The sequence below is a fragment of the Hylobates moloch genome, unplaced genomic scaffold (genome assembly GCF_009828535.3).
Source record: "Hylobates moloch isolate HMO894 unplaced genomic scaffold, HMol_V3 SCAFFOLD_4, whole genome shotgun sequence".
In the NCBI taxonomy this organism is placed as follows: Eukaryota; Metazoa; Chordata; class Mammalia; order Primates; family Hylobatidae; genus Hylobates; species Hylobates moloch.
Window position 1 is genome coordinate 39,851,345 of NW_026652279.1, and position 21,244 is coordinate 39,872,588.

At 37.1% G+C, this 21,244-nt stretch overlaps 2 protein-coding genes across 3 annotated transcripts in view; one reads left to right on the forward strand and one right to left on the reverse strand.

The window, feature by feature from the left end:
* Positions 1-4,541, reverse strand: part of EAF2 (ELL associated factor 2) — a 62,035-nt gene extending 57,494 nt beyond the window's left edge. The window contains exon 1 of one of the 2 annotated variants that reach the window (XM_032150046.2): positions 4,361-4,541. In XM_032150046.2, coding sequence (XP_032005937.1) covers positions 4,361-4,466 — 106 coding nt within the window. In that variant the 5' untranslated portion in view covers positions 4,467-4,541. The remainder of the gene's footprint in view (positions 1-4,360) is intronic. The other variant, XM_032150048.2, reaches the window with a different exon arrangement.
* Positions 4,542-4,707: 166 nt separating this feature from the next.
* IQCB1 (IQ motif containing B1) overlaps positions 4,708-21,244 on the forward strand; it is a 70,333-nt gene continuing 53,796 nt past the window's right edge. The window contains exons 1-5 of the mRNA XM_032150049.2: positions 4,708-4,785; positions 5,271-5,359; positions 10,768-10,881; positions 11,110-11,272; positions 13,555-13,684. Coding sequence (XP_032005940.1) covers positions 10,782-10,881; positions 11,110-11,272; positions 13,555-13,684 — 393 coding nt within the window. The 5' untranslated portion in view covers positions 4,708-4,785; positions 5,271-5,359; positions 10,768-10,781. The remainder of the gene's footprint in view (positions 4,786-5,270; positions 5,360-10,767; positions 10,882-11,109; positions 11,273-13,554; positions 13,685-21,244) is intronic.

Below are 21,244 nucleotides of genomic sequence, written 5' to 3' on the forward strand. Positions count from 1 at the left end.
TAAGGTGTTAAATTATGTGTAAAATGCTTGTTTTCTAATTATTTTCTGTGGGTCAGATTCATCTCTGCTTCAAAACTCTCAATCTCTTTGGGGTAGACTGCCATTTTCCTTTCATACTTTTCACCAGTATACTTCTGTTCTCATAGACAGCATCCATTATTAATATTTGACAGTAAAGAATTTTCTATGAAAAATATTTAAAACCTTAGAAATGACATCCCAGAATAAAACTATGGCCCTCTGACTTCTAATATTTTTCTCACAGTGACACAAAGGGAAATACTGGAAGGTATGGTTGTCATTTAACTACAGCTAAATGATGCTTTAGAGAGGCCAGCAAGGTAACCCAGGCAGTCAAGCTGATCAGTGGGAATCATAGTGACACGGAGGATGAATAAGCCCAATCTCATAACTCTGCTCCACCCAACTGCTGGCAAGAGAAGATACGGGCTCAATGTTGCCAGCTTATCATCTGATTTTTAAAGATAAGCTGAAAATCTAGATTTTTTATATAAAAGGTCCTGAATGTTAGGTATTTGCAACTAACTCAAGATAAAACAACAATGGTGTGGACCAAACAAAGCACTTCTAAAGCCAAGCTCAGCCTATACGCTGTTAATCTATAACCTCTGTTTTAGTGTTTATGAAGTGATTTTTTTCTTTACAATATACTATCAATTTTAATCTTCACAATAAAATTTTGGGTTGAACATTTTGCCCACCTTTTACTAATGGGGAACTCCTCTAAAGTAATGAAGTCAATAAATGATGAAGTCAGGAACTCAAGCCACATAATTTATCTCCTCACATTATATAGCCTATTTGTCTTACATCCACAGATCTTAACTTGTATGTATGTGTATGGGGAGCAGTATTAGGAGATGAGAGACAGTCATAAATCCCTATGAAAACCTGATGAAAATTATAGACCAATCATCCATCCTCTCCACAGAAAAATACATATATGAACATACATATTAAATACTGTACAATCCCAAGGGGTTCACAGGTCCCTGAAGCCTACATAGATGCCTATAGTATATGAGATTATCTGCAAGAGACAAATGTATGCAAAATATCTTTAGCTTTACTTAATGATAAACATGAATTCATAATCAATAAATCTACCAAAACTATTCTGAATCTATTTACATTTCTAATTATTCTACTGTTAGGATTAATAAATTCTACTCTTTATTACCCATTATATCAGGCAGTGTTGTCTTTTGTCTTCACACACTTTTTTAAAAGTATGTAACTTCTGAGTTTCAAGTGGTTTAGTTCCAGAATTAAAGAATTTGTTGAATAATCTCATGTTCATACTTTCTGTATGCTTCTAAATGTCAAATGTATTCTCTACTAAGTTGCTATGATTCCAGACCAAATAGTTCATTTCTCAGTTCTCCTTGGTTTGGAAACCCTACCACCAACTTTACCATTTATTTATTCTCTCTGGATTTCTTTCATCTATGCAACATTTTTCAGGTTTACAATGGAATTACTTATTATATTGCATGAAGAGTAGAAAACCATTTTCTACTTTGTATTTAATACTTTTTCTGCCAATGTTTACCGCTTTTCTGATTATTTTGACTGTAACATCACATAATGCCAATGTTTTCATAAGAATCCACAATTATTATCATCAGTTTATTTTCTGGGATTTGAATGAATTCAACCAACTCCAAAACCCACACTGCTCATTAGCTCATCATTTAAGGACACAAAAAAGTGGTGTCATTTACAAACTTAGGATTTCACAATTCATTCCCTTATCTGGATATAAACAGTAAAACCAGTACTACTCCCAATTCAACATTGATTCTAGTAGGTCCTGTTATTGAAACTCTTCTACCCAGTAAAGCACCTGTTGCTAAGGATTCAGCTTATCGTTCATAGAACATCCCATGCCCTTCCTACCACATGCCAGACTATCTTTTTGATAGTTTTTATTGCTAAACTCTGACAAATGCTGTTTCAAAGTCTGACTAAATTACATTCATTAGCACCCCTCGTACACATATGAATATAACTCTTCAACATTAATTGTGACTACTATTTATTAATGGTGACTACTATTTATTAATGGTGACTACTATTTATTCTCTACCCTGTGGCAAATATTGTGCCAGGTTGTTTATGCTATCTTACTTAATCCTTACAAAAACCATGAAATGCAAATATTACTATTATCTTCTAGCCATAAGAAAACTGAGGTTGAGAGCTTAGAGAATGTTCCCAAAGTCACATTACATATATAGGTGGTGGAGGCCAGGATTCACATCCGGGTTTGCCTGAAGTCTTATATCAGACAGGCAGAATTGCTCCTGTAAATAAAGGCAGAATATTACTTTCTCTCCAATGACATTGGCTTGAGGGTTGGTTATAAAGTAGGTCCACCTTATCTGTATGAACATCAGCTTCATACTATTCTACAGTTTTCAAACCTCACTCTGAGTTCTTAAGAGTGAGGATTACACTGGAAATGAACCTGTCCTCAAGAATAATAAACAGTTTTATTTAAATAAATCTAAAATGATTCTGTGCCATTACCACATCTGCTTCAACAACAACAAAACAAGAAAATAAGGACTGAAAACCTTTCTAATAGTTCTGTCTTCCACAGGACTAAGTGTGTATTCAAACATGTATGTTTGTTTATTATTGTCATTATTATTGTTGTTTTGCTTATTTTTGTTTATTTTCATTCTTGTAGCTGGATCATCTGATCCTCTGACTTTCAAGATACTGGCATTTTCAGAACCTTTATAAATGAAAGGCTTTGAAGGACCTGCAAGATTATTTTCAAAGGCAATTTTTTATTTATTTAAATTGGGATTTGTGCCCCACATAAGAGAATATATACCCAAATCACATAGAAATATATTCTTAAGCAAATTTTTATAATCTTAAGCCCTTGTAACTTGAAAAATTAATATTAAGACTATTGCATACCTGAGAAGGAAGAGAAAAGGAGAGAGTAGATACTATTTCAGAAAAAGGCATGGAGAAACCAGATAAAGATGCATACCACACTTCCGGAAAATGGGACTGAAGAGAGAGAGAGAAACTGCAGAGCCAGCACAGCACTATCTCACTGTGGGGAGCTCTGGATGAGAAAGTATATGATAAAGAAGAATAAATAAGGGACACTGATGAAGAGTTTCTGTTCACAAATATCTCACCCATTTATTCTACCAATTGGATGTTAATTTTCCTTTAAAAAACCCTTTTAATAAATATATTTTTGCAGGGTTAAAACCAGTGGTTCTTCATACCTTTACTCTGAGTAACTATAACTAAATTGTCTACAACTTAAATAAACTTTTGGGAGGATGTATGTTTTAATTAGTTGTTTTGATTGAACCATGGAACATTTCAGAGTAAAAACCATAAAGGTCTCTAAACAACCCGAGAACAGAATGACTGAGAAAGGCGGAATGATGAGATATCAAGGAAGGGCAAGGCTGGGGAAAGGAAGTGAAAAAATACTTACAGTTTTACCACAGAAAAATGAGAGGTTATGATTCAGTGATCTCAAAGTTTCCTTCCCGCTCTACAATTCTATGACAGCTGTTATGCAAAAAACGAATGTCTTACACATGAAAACTTATATGCTATATTTTCCTTCCTGGAATCTACATCATCCAACTGCTAAAGCAAAAGAGCTCCTTTTTCTACTCCAACGACATAAAAGAGAATAATTTATTAAAACTAGTTCCAGAGGACGTAAAGAAAACCAAAGGGTAGAAATCATAGGGAGGTAAGCATCTTCCAAATAAAGAAATTAATAACAAGCCCTCGAATACTTTGATAATCAGTATTTGATAACTGAGTGAAATATGGGGTCCAAAGAGATATATAGATCATTGGGATGGTTGAGAATTTCTCCCTTTGCAAAGAACACACCAAATAAGAACCGTCCTCTGCCAGAGGTGAGAAAAAGTGAAGAAAAGAGAGAATATTGCCCCACCAGCCTCAAGGCATTCAACTTCCCCGGCATTCGGTCCTTAGTCCCTTCCCATTTGTCACCTTATTATTTTCCTGTCCACCCTTGCATCATCCACCTGTCACGTCTGTCTCCACAGTCACCTCTACAGACTTTTTTCACACTTTCCCTTCCTGTCTGCTGGTCTCAACGCTCTCTGCCCAGGGTTTACCCACATTTGCTCTACTCCGATTCCTTCCACCGACCCCCTAAGACTCCGAGCAGGATAGAGGATAGCGCTGCCTTCCCCATCCCCGCCCCGTAGTCTCCAACAGTGTAAGGGGTACTGTGGGAACAAAACCCAGAGGGGCTGTGCCTCTTCACCCCCATCCCGGGAGGCTCCCCCTCTATCCCCGGATGGTCCTCACTCACAGCGCACAGTGTGGAAGGCGCAGCGCGGCTGCTTCTCGAAACTCTCCCCTAACTTGAGAACCCGCTCGCGACGGTCTAGGTGTGAGAATCCCGCTGCGCTATTCATAATTACTCTCCTGCTCTGACTAACTCCGCCACCAGCGTTCACTATCTGCCACCTCAGCCTGAAACAGCTGCACTTGATCCCGCCAGCCGAGTCACCACAGACTCCACCCCGCGCCCGACGCGCACCGCCCCACCGGGAGCGTCTCACATTCTGACTGGCTTATTGGCAAAGGGAGCTCCGCCCCTTGACTCCGAGGCTCCTAGTCCCGCCTCCAGGCCGCTTCCCGCGTCGCGACGCACGCTGCCCCGGGAAGACCGCGGCGCTGTGGTGCAGCGTGGGAGCCGGGTTCTTTAGTGTAAGAACGCGAAGCGAGGATGAGGTAACTTATCTGAGGTGGTGGCTGGGGAGGGGGAGGGCCCCAGGGCGCCTACCAGGAGGCCAGGACCCCAGGCCCCTGGACGAAGTCAGCCGGCTTGTAAGAGCTCTTAACGGGAGAATCGGCCTGCCCTCACCCCCACTCTGTAGAGATCTGGTGTGGAAACTGAGGCCTGGGGAGGTGCAGTGTCCGGGCACAGGGCCTAGTGTCTTGTCCAAGGCCTGGTAGCGCGAAAGCCGGGTCTAGAATCTGGAGTAAAGGAGCCCAGCGGCCCCAGAATCTCGGTCCTTAGACTTGAAGCGACGCTGTTACCTCAGTAATCGTTTTCTGACCTTTTTGTACCAGAGGAAGTATCTTGTGGTCTTAGGACTGGAGAAGGGGATGTGTACTGGGGAGGAGAAAGAGGATTCGGAGATAGGAACTGCAGACTTTAGGATCAGCCGCAACAGGATCGCACTGAATTTCCTTTTAATTTGTTTTCCTCACAGTGATCCGTGGAGGCAGTAACAGGCGCGGCGAGGGAGACGTGATTCCCCAAGAATCAAGGCTGGGCCGGACCCGGTGGCCTGGCAACAGGGTAGTAGCATGAAAATAGATAAATAATTGTCTTTTTGTGTCAAATTTCATTAATTTAATGTAAAGATGGGAGAAGTGTTGAATTATAGGAGAAACACTCAAGAGAAAGTTTACAGATGGTTTTCCTAACAGGTGGTTATTCAGGGTAATTACGCAACCCAGCTGCACTCCCTTATCTTCTGCCATAGGCACATTTGTCAATCGATTTTTGGGCAGGTGATTATGTCTCCTTCAACCTGTCTGTGTAAATCCTACCCTTTGAAGGTGTGCCAAAGCTGTTTCATATCGTAGTTAAATGCTTTAAGCTAGATGGTGGTTCTAGTTTGAACCCCTGCTTTATACTTAACTGTGACTTTGTGCCAGCTAATTACATTCTCCAGAGTTTAAGTATGCTCATTGTTCAAATTGGGGAAAAAATAATAGTACCTGTTCCTTAGAGTTGCTGGAATGATTAAATGAGTTAATACATGAAAGCAATTAGAACAATTCCTGGAGCATAATAAGAGGTCTCCAAATGGTTATTATTTAAGGCCCAGCTCTATACTTATACTACATTTTAAGACCATCTTGGTGGCTGCCTTCTCTTCTAAATAGAATCATTCCAGGAGGTAGGAATTGCTATTTTGTTTACAGCAAGAAAAATGGTTCAGAGAAGCCCAGTCCTCTGGCTTTATGGCCTGTATTCTTATCTGTGTCATCTATTTAGCATTTAACATATATCTGATATTCTTAAGTATATTTTTTGTATGTGTATGTGTGTACACATGTACATATACATACTTTTCTTTCCCAACCAGAACAATAGCAGAGAGTATGTCTTGTGTAGAATCTTTGTGTCCCCTACATCTACCATACTGCTCTACACATATTTGTTGATAACAATAATGATTTAGTGATGTTTTATTATGGTAGCCAGGAGGGCACAAACTGTTTTGAGCCTATTTTACTTTAGAGAGGCTTCCAGCTATAAATCTGAGCTTTCTCTATTGTAACAAGAGAAAAACAGAAAGTCAAGAAATTGAGGCTCAGAATGCCTGAGGTTTGTGCATTTACTCGTTCTTTCAACATGTATTTAGTAAATCCTACTACATGCCAGGTACTAGTCTAGCCACTGGGAATATAGTTGTGAACCAAAGATATAAGAAGGCAGCCACCAAAGATGGTCTTAAAATGTAGTATAATGGTAGAGCTGGGCTTTAATAATAACCATTTGGAGAGCTCTTACTATGTGCCAGGAATTGTTCCAATTGCTTTCATGTATTAACTCATTTAATCATCTCTAAGGGATAGGTAGGTTGCCCTCATGAAGCTTACCTTCTGAGGTGAATTTTCTCCAAACATATATTAAAATGAACTATGTTGTACTAGCTCAAGAATAGACAAACAGATTAGATTACTGGAAACTAAGTAGAGTCCAAAAAGATACCCTGTGTATGTGTATGTATACATAGCGCATGAATTTCAGATTGTTTCTGTTATGTCTATTCATAACTAGTTACCTTATGAATTTATGACTACTATGTGCATTTTTAATCCATCAATAACTTTAACATTAAAAATTTAGATTCTTATATGACACCATTCACAAAAATACCTTACTTTAGAAGATATGTAAGGAAAACAAAACCAAAAAAACATGAAGATTTGGAGAATGTTTTTTACCTCTTGGGTTAGAGAGGACCTTTCTAAACAGGACACAAAAGACAGATGCCATAGAGAAAAAGATTGTTATATTTCATATGTAAAAATGGCTGGGCACTGTGGCTTATGCCTGTAATCCCAGCATTTTGGGAGGCTGCAGTGGGCAGACCACTTGAGGTCATGAGTTCAAGACCAGCCTGGCCAACATGGTGAAACCCCATCTCTACTAAAAATACAAAAATTAGCTGGGCATGGTGGCACACGCCTGTAATCCTAGCTACTCGGGAGGCTGAGGCATGACAATCACTTGAACCCGGGAGGTGGAGGATGCAGTGAGCTGAGATTGCACCACTGCACTGCAGCCAGGGTAAACAGAGTGAGACTTTCTTTCAAAAAAAAAAAAAAAATTGTAAAATTTTGGTAAAGACCCCATAGTCAAATTTAAAAAAAATAAATGACAAGGAGAAAATTTTACAGCCAATATAAAAGAGGAAAGATTCCTATCCATGTATGAAAAGCTTCTGCAAAAGAGTAAGACAAACCAATAGAAATATAGTCAAGGGATATGAATAGAAAATACATAAAAATAATGGCCAGCGAACACGAAATGTGCCTGACCTCCCTAATAATCAAAGAAATACAAATTAAAACACAATCCTACCAATTTTCATCTAACAGATTGGCAAAAATGTAAAGGATCATGTGTATATTCATTGCAGTGTTGCTTGTAATAGCATACGGCTTGAGTGACCTCTAGTAGAGGTGATGTTTGAATATATTTTGCTGCATTCTTAAAAAGGAAATGTAGCATAATGCAGCCATTTGGAAAGAATGAGATAACTATATGCACTCTCTTTGAAAGTTTTGTGACTACTATGTGCCAGGAGTTGCACTGGGCTTTCTTTAAGGTATTTTCAGCAAACCTGTCTTTTAATGATTTATATTGTACCTAATAAGAGATATATGAATGGAAAAACAGTTTTTGCTCTCACATCATGACAATTAACACAGAAGACTTCTGTGACCAAATGTGTGGAGATTTCTTCCACCAACAAGCAAGCAATCAATTCTGCAGCAGACACCAGCTGGGTATCATCTAATTCAATTCTGACACTGTCTACTTGGAGATAGGGTCAGATCCCTTAGGTTTAGGGCTTAGTCCCACAAGAGTGGCCCCCATTTCTGATGCCAGTCCAAGCCCTAGGTTGTTTTACCTGTGCTTCTGACTGACCAGCTATACATGGGGAATCCTACCACCCCCTCCATGGGGTGTATTAATTTGCTAGAGGAGCTAACAAAACTGAGGGAAACATGTTTTCCAGTTTATTATAAAGATATCACAGAGACCCTGGGCAACATGGAGAAACCCTGTCTCTACTAAAAATACAAAAAATTAGCCAAGCGTCATGGCTTACAAGTATAGTCCAGCTACTTGGGAGGCTGAGGTGGGAGAATGACCTGAACCCGAGAAGTCGAGGCTGCAGTGAGCCATAATTGTACCACTGCCCTCCAGCCTGGGCAACAGGAGTGAGATCCTGTCCCAAAAAAAAAAAAAAAAAAAAAAAAAAGATATTAGGATACAAATGAAGAGATGCATACTGTGAAGTATGGGAAGGGGCACAGAGCTTCCATGTCCTCCCTGCCTGTGATATCCAGGAAATTCCTCCAGGAACTTCCATATGTTCAGCTATCCAGAAGCTCTTTGTACCCCATCCTCTTGAGCCTTTTATGGAGATTTCATTGGATAGGCATGACTGAAGCATGGACAATCATTTTGGAAATGTGATTGGACAAAAAAGATATGATCTGATACTAATAGACTGAGTGGGGAAACCCAGCAAGGCCTGTCTGCTCAGATTCTTCTTGGCTTCTCTGTGCAGCATTCCTTCCAGGATATAGGGCAAGACCCATTCTGAAATGGGGGTCTTATGACCTACAGCTAGACAACATAGGTCAGAGAAAGGCAGGGATGATTAGAGTTCTGCTTTGGAGAGAAGGAGCAGATGAAAGGAGGAGAGGAGGAAGTCAGAAATAGACTCTGTTTTCTGAGGCCTAGAGCACCCTAACATAACAAGACTGTAACAAAGGCTATGGGAGTTATGAGCCAGGAACTGTGGACAAAAACATATATATGTATACGTATATATGTATGTATGGAAATGATCACAGGCTCTACTTCATAGCCCTGTTGTGAGGATTAGACAAGACAGTGTATAGTATATTAACACAGTGCTTAGCTTATATTAAACAGTTGATACATGTTAGCTTTACTATAAATAAGGAAATACACTTTTATTATGTGAGGATATCTTTGAGCTTCAAATGCTTTAAAAGTTTCTTTTTTTTAGAGACAGGGTCTTGCTTTGTTGATCAGGCTAGTCTTGAACACCTATTCTCAAGAGATTCTTTAGCCTTAAACTTTTTTTACATAGAGAAAGTTTTAGCAACAAATTAGGATGTGGACCTTGTTTTTTAATGTTAAGAGAATTGATTTTATTCAATATACTATTTATTTATTTATTATTATTGTTGTTGTTTTGAGACAGAGTCTAGCTCTGTCACTCAGGCTGGAGGGCAGTGATGTGATCTTGGGTCACTGCAACCTCCGCCTCCTGGATTCAAGCTATTCTGCCTCAGCCTCCTGAGTAACTGGGATTACAGGCACGCGCTACCCTGCTCAGCTGATTTTTTGTATTCTTAGTAGAGATGGGGTTTCACCATGTTGGCCAGGCTGGTCTTGAACTCCTGACTGCAAGTGATTCACCTGCCTTGGCCTCCCAAAGTGCTGGGATTACAGGCGTGAGCCACTGCCCCTGGCCTTATTCACTATACTATTTGAAAGCAGTCTTTGATTATCTTATATTTATGTAACATTTCTGAGCATTAGTGTGTTGAAGGTCAGTGCTTTACTAGGAGGGCTCACAGGACTCAGAATATAGTGTACTTACAGCTATGATTTATCACAGTGAAGAGAAATAAAGCAAAATCAGCAAAGGGAAAAAGCATATTGGGGGAAATCAGGTACAAACTTCTGAGTTCTCTCCCAGTGGAGTTACATAGGATATGCTTAATTCCACCAGCAACCAGCTGTGACAACATGTTTGAAGTGTTGTCTACCAGGGAAGCTCAACTAGACACTCAGTGATCAGAATTTTTATTGAAGGATGGCCACATAGGCACCCTCTATATAGGTACTCTCGGCTGGCATGTACCAGAATTCTAAGACTCCTGGAAGGAAGGCAGGTATTCAGCATGAACCACATTGTTTTTCATAAATAGTTTTAGACACAGGGAGCCACTCTTATCAGAGAATGGCAGAAACCCTCCTGAAATCCAAGTTCTAGATGCCAGTCAAGGGCCAACCTTGTAAGCACACCTTTGAAAGGATAGTAGTCTTAGGCCTGTCATGTTAGCTCTTTTTTGCAGTTTTTCTTGTATGATTAAAGGAAGTTAATTCCTATCCTAGAATTATTGTGCAGATTAGAGAGAGAATGTGAAGCTCCTATCACAGTTCCTGACTCTTAGTGAGTACACAATAAACAATACCTGCTATAGCTGTTACATGTGAGGTATAGGATCTTGAGCTCTTTTACACTGGTTAGAAAAAACAGTTTTCTATAAGGAAGAAATGAAAAAATCTACATTCTGCTTCTCAAACAAGGCAAGAAAAGCTGTTTTTATTTGTATTGAAATTGTATTTCAAACATTATTTAGGTAGTGAACATTTCACGGCTTTCTGACCTTTATTCTCTGATTCTGTTAAAATAGAGGTAATAAGAGAAATGAAGCCAACAGGTACAGACCCAAGGATCTTATCTATAGCTGCTGAAGTTGCAAAAAGCCCTGAGCAGAATGTCCCTGTTATACTGTTGAAGTTAAAAGGTAAGAAAATCTTTTTGTGATTGGATAGCATTTTAAGTGAAAAATGGTTCCATCATTGGTACAATTTTAACATTTCTTCTAAATTTGTTCAGAGAAGTCTTAACACTATAATAGAACAGTAATTTTTCCTTCTAATATATTTTTAGTGATTATTCAACATATAAAAATACAAATAGCTCCTGGGTGTATTAAGCAAAAATAAATATATCTTATTTCCTTTTGCCTTAGAAATAATAAACATCACACCTTTAGGAAGCTCAGAGTTGAAGAAAATCAAACAAGATATATATTGTTATGATCTCATTCAATATTGCCTCTTGGTCCTCAGTCAAGATTGTTCTCGAATCCAAGGTGGTTGGACTACAATTTCCCAGCTTACACAGATATTAAGGTAAAATAAAGCAGTAAGTCAGCTGTTCTTGAGGGATATACTAGTTGATTCTGATTTTCAACATTTGCTTTTTATTTATCTGCCTAACAAGCATTGGCAACCTCCTGTTGTAGGTTTTAGTTGTGCTTTTCCTTCATATTATGTTATTATTCATAATTTTACTTCAGATTATTTGACTGTCTAAAATTTTCCTCCAGAAGCTTAATGAAGATGGAGATCATTTTTTTTTTCTCACCACTGAATACCAAGTGCCTAATATACTCTTTATTGATAAGGAATTTTTAAAGGAGTGAAGAAATTAAGGCACTGGCTCTGTACTTGAGAAACTTAAAATAGAGATTGGGTGACAGTCATGTAAGTATGTGATACAAAGCAGAATGAAATCAGTGCTAAAATGAAAATATGCAAGAAAGTACTATAGGAGAACTGATAAGGAAACATTTATTTCACTATATCAATTTAGCTATCAACTGTGTATTTCATTAAGCAACCCAAATACTGTCAATAAAATTTAGAAGTAGAATTTACTGATCTACTGCCATGCTAGAAATTAATAGAAGAGAAATAAACATTTTTTAAAGGAGGTAGTAAAATAAACCAGATGTTCTTAGTGCCTAAGCTACTTCCTGATTAAGTAACTGAAAGTATGTATTTACTAACTGGATCCTAGCCTTCTTTTTTTGTTTTTCCTAAATAAGCCATTTGAGTTTAATAAACTATTTCCACTGACAGGGTTTGTCTTGGATGTTGGATTTCTAAGCTGCTTAATCCTACTGTGTTACTTGGTAAAGGCCAAATTTAAAGTATACAGTTACAAAGAACAGTTAAATATATGTGATATTATTTTTCATACTTTAATTTTCAAGATTGATTTTCTTAAGTAAATAAAGCCTTATGTTTTTGTTTTGATTAGATATGCTAGTTTATGATGATATTGATTAAGCCAGGCTGTCGGGTGGAATTCAAGTCTTAAGAAATTCCCATGTTTCTGAATGCACAAATAAACATAATTTCATTTGCTAATCTTCTCAATCAAAATAGATACTCTTAAGTAACTAACTTTAGGAACCAAAGAGAAAAGAAAAGCTGATACATGTGAGCATTAGCCCATTAACTTTAGGAACCCAGGTGCAAATAAACAACAACAACAAAAAGTCATACATGTAAATATTTAGCCACTTAGTTTTTTTTTTAACTTTTATTTTAGATTCAGGGGTACATGTGGAGGTTTGTTTTATAGGAAAACTGCGTACTCAATGTTTGTTCTCACTTATAAGTGAGAATATGCAGTGTTTGGCTTTCTGTTCCTGTGTTAGTTCACTTAGGTTAATGGCCTTCAGCTCCATCCATGTTGCTGCAAAGGACATGATCTTGTTCTTTTTTATGGCTGCATAGTATTCCATGGTGTATATGTACCACCCCAAAGAAATATACCATTTTCTTTATCCAGTCTGCCATTGATTACTTAGATTTTTAACATGCTCAATACATAGTTGTTACTGCTTATTAGTGTCCATACATTTTGTTGAAAAGACTCAAACAGCAGTTTTTGTTCATTAGAGTACACACATAGAGACCATTCTTGGGTTTGAGGCTCCTTTGAATGTTAATTTACAGAAAAACCTTTTATTATTGAGACTTCTGACTTATGTTCAGGAAATGAATTTTATGTGCAATTTTAAGAGGACCTTTTTCTCTAAGTGATTTTCTTTCCTCTAATGTATATTGTAAAGTGTTCCTACTAGAGTTAGGTTTTGCCGTTTGTCCTTCTGATATAAGGAATATGCAAGTGAGTATTTTGCAAAAAGTAGATCTATTGGAAGTTAAATTGGTATGAAATTAGTGTTTGGTTTCCTTACGTATCCCTTGCAAACAAATCCTACCTGGGCATTTTTCAGCTATTGGGTGTCTAAAATGTATTAGTTAACACAAATGCTTTTCATAAATTAAACTCTCAAGGTATCCTATAGCTTTGAGAATGATTATAGCCAATTCACCGAAAACTTAGCTTCTCTTTATTGTTAGCCAAGTGTCTTTTATTTGCTGAATGAGCTGATATGTAGGTTTTTAGGATATGTAAATCCCAGACCTAAGTACAAGCATGTTCCATACTACTGTTTACTTTTCTAGAAAGTTGTTAGACTAATTTTTCAACAAAAATTCTTTATTGGCTTGGCAACAAAAGAAGCATACTAAAAATTCTCAATAAGGCACAGTGTCTCTAGAAGCTTGAGCGTTCAACATAAACTTCTAATTAACACAAACTTGTGCTGTTATTTCAGCCATTGCTGTGTGGGCTTGGAGCCAGGAGAAGATGCAGAGGAATTTTACAATGAATTACTTCCATCAGCTGCAGAAAATTTTCTAGTTTTGGGGAGACAATTACAAACATGTTTTATCAATGCAGCTAAGGTATGTGTTTATTTAGTCTTTTGTAGCTAAATCAGTTTAATTCTTGAGAAGCTGTTCTGTTATTTTTCAAATGTGCAGTATTTGGCTGAAAGTACAATTAAAGTAGTGAATTTAAACATTTTGAAAGTTACAACCTTCCAAAAATCATCTCTATGTTTGAAAAATTTTTAATGCTGACTGAAGCATGCCATTTGATTTTTTGAAGGATCTGCCTTGCTACTTTACTTGTTGGGCAGCACCCATAGACAATTATTTCCATAACATCTTTCTAAACATACTTTTTACTTAAATTAACAGTAGAGGAAAGTATGTTCTCTAAGGCTAGGGCTTTTCTAAGTAGCTCCAGTAGTGAAGAATAAAGGTGAACTTCCTATTTGATCTCTCATATCTTCTCCAGTCAAAATATTCAACCCAAACATAGGGGTCTTTTCAAATATTTCTTGGTTGCATTATGCTAGATGCTATACATATGCTCCTTTTTTGACCCAGGGATTTAGAAGTGTGTTGCTTAATTTCCAAATATTTGAAGATCTACTAGATACTTTATTGTTATCAATTTCTAATTTAATTATGTTTTGGTCAGATAACATTCTCTATATCATTTCAATCCTTTGGAATTTTTTCAGACTTGTTTTATGGCCCTCCCTGTATGTTTTATCTTTGTGAATGTTCTGTTAAAAGAAACTTTTGTGGGCCAGGCGCAGTGGCTCACACCTGTAATCCCAGCAGTTTGGGAGGCCGAGGTGCGCGGATCACCTGAGGTCGGGAGTTTGAGACCAGCCTGACCAACATGGAGAAACCCTGTCTCTACTAAAAATGCAAAATTAGCCAGGCATGGTGGCGCATGCCTATAATCCCAGCTACTTGGGAGGCTGAGGCAGGAGGATCACTTGAACCCAGGAGGCAGAGGTTGCAGTGAGCCGAGATAGTGCCATTGCACTCCAGCCTGGACAACAAGAGCAAAACTCTATCTGAAAATAAAAAAAGAAAGAAAGAAAAAGAAACCTTTGCTTTGCACAGTTCCATCTTAACTGAAACTCGTGCATGTCAGAACCATGCAAAGGTTTTGATATGCACAGGTTTTATTTAATATGGTGCCATGCAAAAGCTAGGACTACTTGTATACCCAAATGTGAACTCTGCAGTTGTATGTAATGTTCTATAAACGTTAATTAGGTCAATTTGTTTAGTAGAGTTGTTGAAGTCTTCTATATTCTCTTTTTTTTTTCTTGTCTACATTTCTACTTTTTAGTGAGCAAGGGTATTAAAATTTCCAACTACGATTGCGGATTTGTCTAATTCTGTCTTTAGTTCTATATGGTTTTGCTTCATGTATTACAAAATTCTGTGATTAGATACATACACATTTAGGGATATTATATCTTCTGGATGAATGAAAGCTATTATCATTATGAACTGGTCTTTTTTTTTTTTTTTTAACCTTACTCATGGACTCAGTTCACATGAAATGATCTTCTTTATCTCTGATAATACACCTTATCTTGAAGTCTACTTTGTTTACTATTATGAATATTGCCACTCCAGTTTTCTTATGATTAGTGTTTACATGATACACTTTCTGCAGTTTCACCTTTCATGGTTTCAGTTACCCATGGCCAATAGTGGTTCAAAAATATTAAATGGAGAATTCCAGAAATAAAGAATTAAATTTTAAATGGCATGCTGTTCTGCATAGCATGATGAAATCTCATAGTGTCCTTCCCAGGATGTGAAGCACCCCTTGACCAACATATCAGCACTGTATAGGCTACCTGCCGGTTGGTCACTTAGTAGCCGGTCTCAGTTTTCAGATTAAAAAAAAAAGTATATATAGGGTTCAGTACTATCCACACTTTCAGGCATCCACTGGGGGTCTTGGAATATGTCTTCCATGGATGAGGGGGAGACTATTGTACATCATTTCTCAACCTTTACTTTTTAACCTCTGTCTTATACTTAAAATGAGTCTGTTTTAAATAGCATATTGTCAGGTCTTGCTTTTTCGTCTAGTCTGACAAGCTGTTGTTTTAAAGGGTATCATTTACTTGCATTTAATCTAATTTGTGGTATGGTTAGGTTTAGTTCTACCATTTTGCTATTTTTAAGAAATTTGTTCCCACTTTCCATCTTTTGTGCTATTTTGTCATATATTTTACTTTTACATATATTATAAAATCTACCATGTGTTATTTTTACTTTAAATAGTGTATTGACTTTTCAATAATTTAAAGAATTGAAAGAAAAATGATTTTTTATATCTACTATGTCTGGTTGTCTTTATTCCTTCAAACAGATCTGAATTTTCATTTGGTATCATTTCCTTTAAGCCTGACAACCTCCTTTAGCATATCTTACAGTGCAATTCTGCTGGTAATGAATTCTCTCAGCTTTTTGGTTATCTGAAAATGTCTTCATGATGCCTTCACTTTTGAGGAATATTTCTGTTGCATGTGTATAATTCTACTTCATCAATTTTTTTCCCCTTTTTGCACTTTAAAGATTTTTTTCCATTGTCTTCTGGCATCTTTTGTTTCTGATGTAAATTCAGCCTTCATTCTTGTCATTCTCCTATACATATTGCACCTTTTTATCTTTGGCTTTAAGATGTTCTCTTTGTTTGGTTTATTTTGTTTTATTTTCAGCAATTTTACTTTGATGAACCTTATTGTAGATTTCCTGATGTCTATCTTGCTTGGAGGTCCTGAGCTTCATGTATCTGAGTTAATATATTCATATTAAGAAAATTTTCAGCTAATATTTTTTCAAATACTTTTTTTGCCCTAGTCTCTCTACCTTCCCTCTGGGACTTCTGGTTGTTGAGGCTGTCTTCATCCTTTTGTTGTTGTTGTTGTTTACTTCAGTTTCGATAATTTCTATTGATCTGTCTTCAAGTACACTGACCTTATCTTCTACAGTGTCTAATGTGCTAATAATCCTACCTAGTGAATTTTTCATTTCATACATTGTATTGTTCTATGATTTTTATTTGCTTCTCTTACAGATCATTTACCATATTTATTATAGTTATTTTTAAGTTGTTTATAAATCCAATACCTGGATCATTTGAGTCTTTTTATTATCTGTTTTTTCTCTTAATACTGGGTCAAATTTTTCTTCTTCACATGTCTATTAATTTTTTGTTTTATAGTGGACACTGTGAATGACACATTATAGAAATTTGTATCTTCCTCTGAAGACTTGAGAGCAGTTAAATTCTGGCAGATCAATTGTTCCTGTGGAGGATTGGTTTTAGCCTTTCTTTGGAGAGATTTACTTCAGTTTTGCTATTAGAGTATTGCCATTAGTCCTGGTTCACAGTCCTTATATCTAAGGTGAGATCCTTCTGTGGTTTAAATGGAAAGCCCATCATGTTAACCCAGACCATCTGAGTTGGAAGAACCTGAACTCCAAACTCTGTATACCCAGCACTAGGCAAATGATGAAATTGGTGGTAATTTCTTTCAGCCTTTCAGCTGTAGATTCTTCTGGGCTCCGTGGAGCCTTTTCTCTCATATGTACCATTTAAGAGTCAAGAATTCAGTGGAAGTTTGTATATAGATTTTGAAGCTCTCTACTTTGTGGATCACTTCTTTAACTGTTCTGGCAGCCCCAAGCTCCAAATTCTGACTCCTCAGCCAAGTTATACTGCAACTTCTTATTTGAACTCTTTTTCCCTATGTTGATAAACACACACTGTGAAAAGCCAGGCATATTAGTCAGGTTTCTCCAGAAAAACAGAACCAATAGAAGATATATGGAGAGAGAGAAAGAAAAAGTGCTTGATTATAAGGAATTGGCAATTATGGAGGCTAACAAGTCCTGAGATTTGCATTTGGTAAGCTGGAGAACCAGGAGAGCTGATGGTATAGTCTAAGTTTAAAGGCCTTAGAATCAGGAGAACTGATAGCATAGTGCCAGTCCAAATGCCAGCAGACTCGAGATCCATGAAGAAGCAGTGTTTCAGTTTGAGTGTGAAGTCAGGAAAAACTGATGTCCCAACTCAAAGGCAATCAGGCAAGAGGAATTTCCCTTTATGTGGGAGAGAGTCAATCTTTTGTTCTACTCAAGCCTTCAACTGATTGTATGAGGCCCACCCACATTAAGGAAAGCAGTCTGCTTTACTCAGACTAAAAATTTAAATGTTAAACTCATCTAAAAATACCCTTACAGAAACATCCAGAATAATCTTTGACAATCACACAAGACAAATTTAGATTTCAGTTAGTACATTTTATTTCAGGGTCATGTCTGTGTGCCTTTGCTTGCTATCTAAAACTTTCAAACAATTGCTTTTTATATTCTTTCCTGAGTTTATACATTTGGTCAGCAAAAACTTAGGTCAACAAACTATGGCCTGTGGGCTAAATCCAGCTTATTTTTTAAAATTAAGTTGTATTGGAACACAGCTACACCTATTTGTTTATATTTTCCATCACTACTTTCACTATAGCCACAGAGTTCAGTAGTTTCTAGAGACTGTAATGCCTAAAATATTTTCTGGCCCAGAACTTACAGGAAAGTAAGTTCTATAAAGGGGAAGAGTGGGGAACAACTAATGTGAATAAGAGTGATTCGAAAAAGCTTTGTAGAGCCAATGGTACCTGGTCTATCTATCTCTAAAGCATGGATGAGATTTGGAAATATGAGGGCATTACAGGCAGGGGAAATGGACAAGACCAGGAAAGAGGAATAAGTATGACATCTTTGAGTCCCAGTGCAGATACCTACCAGAGTTAGATAGAGTATTCTCATTCAGAAAGATTGAAGGCCAGATGCGGTGGCTCATGCCTGTATAATCCCAGCACTTTGGGAGGCTGAGATGGCAAGATCATTTGACCCCAGGAGTTCAAGACCAACCTGGGCAACATAGCAAGACCTAGCCAAGTGTGGTTGCACATGCGTGTCTTCCTAGCTACTCAGGAGGCTAGGGCAGGAGGATTGCTTGAGCCCAGGAGCTCATAGCTGCAGTAAGCTATGATCATGTCACTGCACCCCAGCTTTGGCAACAGAGCAAGATCCTATCTCTTAAAAAAAAAAAAAAAAGGAAAAAAGGGAAAAAAAGTTTGAACTTGATTCTACAATAGTGAAGAGGCTTTTTTTTGAGGAGACATAAGAGTATGCCGGAGAGAGCAGAAGAGACCATTTTAAATTATTGCAGTAAGCTAGAAGAACTAAGATGATAAGTGTCTTGACTCACTATGACTTTGGAAAAATAGAGGGTCAAATGAAATATTAAGAAAAAAATTGTAAGAATATAAAAGGTGTAATATCAGACACTGCTTTTATACAGATAATATATAACATATTAATGATGAGTCTAAGTTGAGTCTAAGGTTTCAAGGCCCTATAGATGTTTAAGAGAAGTAATAAGCCAGAGGTAAAAACTAGGAAAAAGGATGCAATCCCTTTGAAGTTAGTTGTATTTTCAAGTGGAAATGTCTAACATGGAATTGAAGTTGGATTGAGAGGTCAGGACTATGGGTATAGGTTGGAAAGTCCTCTTATGAATGCTAATTAAAACTTTGAAGAGGAGCATACTAGAGGATGAGCTTTCCTAGGGATGTGGTGTAGTGATAATAACTGAAGGCTGTGTTCAGAGCCTTAGAGATGTCTGACATAGATGCAATGTATTTGGGCAAATTGAGGAATTATGACTCAATATGCTAGATGGACGAAGAAAACTGAAGGAAAAGAAGTTGAGGCCATTTTTAATTTTTTAAGAAATATTTGTCATCCTGAAGAGATGAATTTGCTAGGTGCTCTACCTGCCATTTAAATAATTTAAGTAGTGATGTCTAGTACATGGCCTCATGGTCTGTTCTGCATAGTGTAATATGGTAGCCATTAACCCTGTATGTCAGTTGAGCACTTGAAATGTGCCTTTGTAACTGAGGAACTGAAAATTTTATTTAATTTTAATTATTTTAAATTTAAAAATTGATGATCAGTTCTGTTAGGAAACTTAAGTGTGTTTGGAACAACTTGAGTATGTGAATCTACTTTTGCAACTGTAAGTTTTATAAAATCTAAATACATACCAAGAATTTCTAATGAAAATTTAGCCTCCAAGTAGAGATCTGCTCCAAGTGTAAATATTCACCAGATTTCAAAGAAATACCCAAAATTTTTTATATATATTCCATACTAAAAATGCTAATATAAAATTTATTGTTACTTGTTTCACCTATTTCTTTTTACTTTTTAAAAACATTGCTACTAGAAGACTTAACATTATCTAGATGGCTCACATTATATTTCTATTGGATGACAACACTATAGAGTTAGATTACTCATGAGTAAAAATCATTCAAAATTCAGCATGATATTTGTTTCAGGTATGCTCATTCTCTTAAAACAAGACTAATAAAGTTGAAAAAGCATAATTATTAATCATTAATTACTATGTTTAGTAAGTACATAATTGGGTATAAGATATTAAAAATATGAATAACTAGATACTTTTAGGTACTTATTACATTATTCTTTATGTCAGGGGTCTCCAACCCCCAGGCCACAGACTAGTACTCGTCCATGGCCTGTCAGAAACCCAGCCACACAGCAGGAAGTAAGTGGCGGGCAAGTGAGTGAGCAAAGCTTCATCTGTATTTACAGCCACTCCCCATTGCTCACATTACTGCCTGAGCTCTGCCTCCTGTCAGATCAGCAGTAACATTAAATTCTCATAAGTGCATAAATCCTATTGTGAACTGTGCAGGTGAGGGATCTAGGTTGCAGGCTCATTATGAGAATCTAATGCCTGATGATTTGTCACTGTCTCCCATCACCCTCAGATGAGACTCTCTAGTTGCAGGAAAACAAGCTCAGGGCTTCTACTGATTCTACGTTATGGTGAGTTGTATAATTATTTCATTATGTGTTACAATGAAATAGTAATATAAATAAAGCACACAATAAATGTAATAGGCTTGAATCATCCCCAAAACATCCTTCCCCTTGGCCCCCTAGTTCATGGAGAAATTATCTTCCATGAAACCGGTCCTTGGTGCAAAAAAGGTTAGGGATCCCTACTTTAAGTAATTTTAAACACAGTTCTCTAACTTTAAGTTGATTTTCCTTATTGAAGGCCGCTTTTAAAAGTTGCTGTTTGCTTCCACCCTCACAAGATATTCCCAGTTTATTAGCTTCAGATTTATGTCCTCTTAAGCTTTGTCTGAATGCCTAGCTTCTGACTGCCTTCTAAATTTAACTCTTTTTCTTCATTTACACACTGATTCTAGGTGCCTTTCTGGTTCTTATTCATGGTCATCTTCTGACCTTTATTGCCTGCACCTGCATGCATTTGACACACAGATATTATAATCTCTCTTTTAAAATCTGTTCAGGTTTTTTTGGTAATACTTATCAATTATCAATCAGTCTCTTGCTTGTTTTCTTGTTTGTTTTTCCTAAAAGTGTTTACTATCTCCTTTGGGCTCTAACTTCAAGTTGTCTAATAACTACAAGCTCACATGTCTTTAGTACTACCTTGACTTCTAGCTGCTGGGCCCTGCCCTAAGTCTGGTTTACCTACATGCTTCTCTCTTCTTTTGGCTTCCCTGT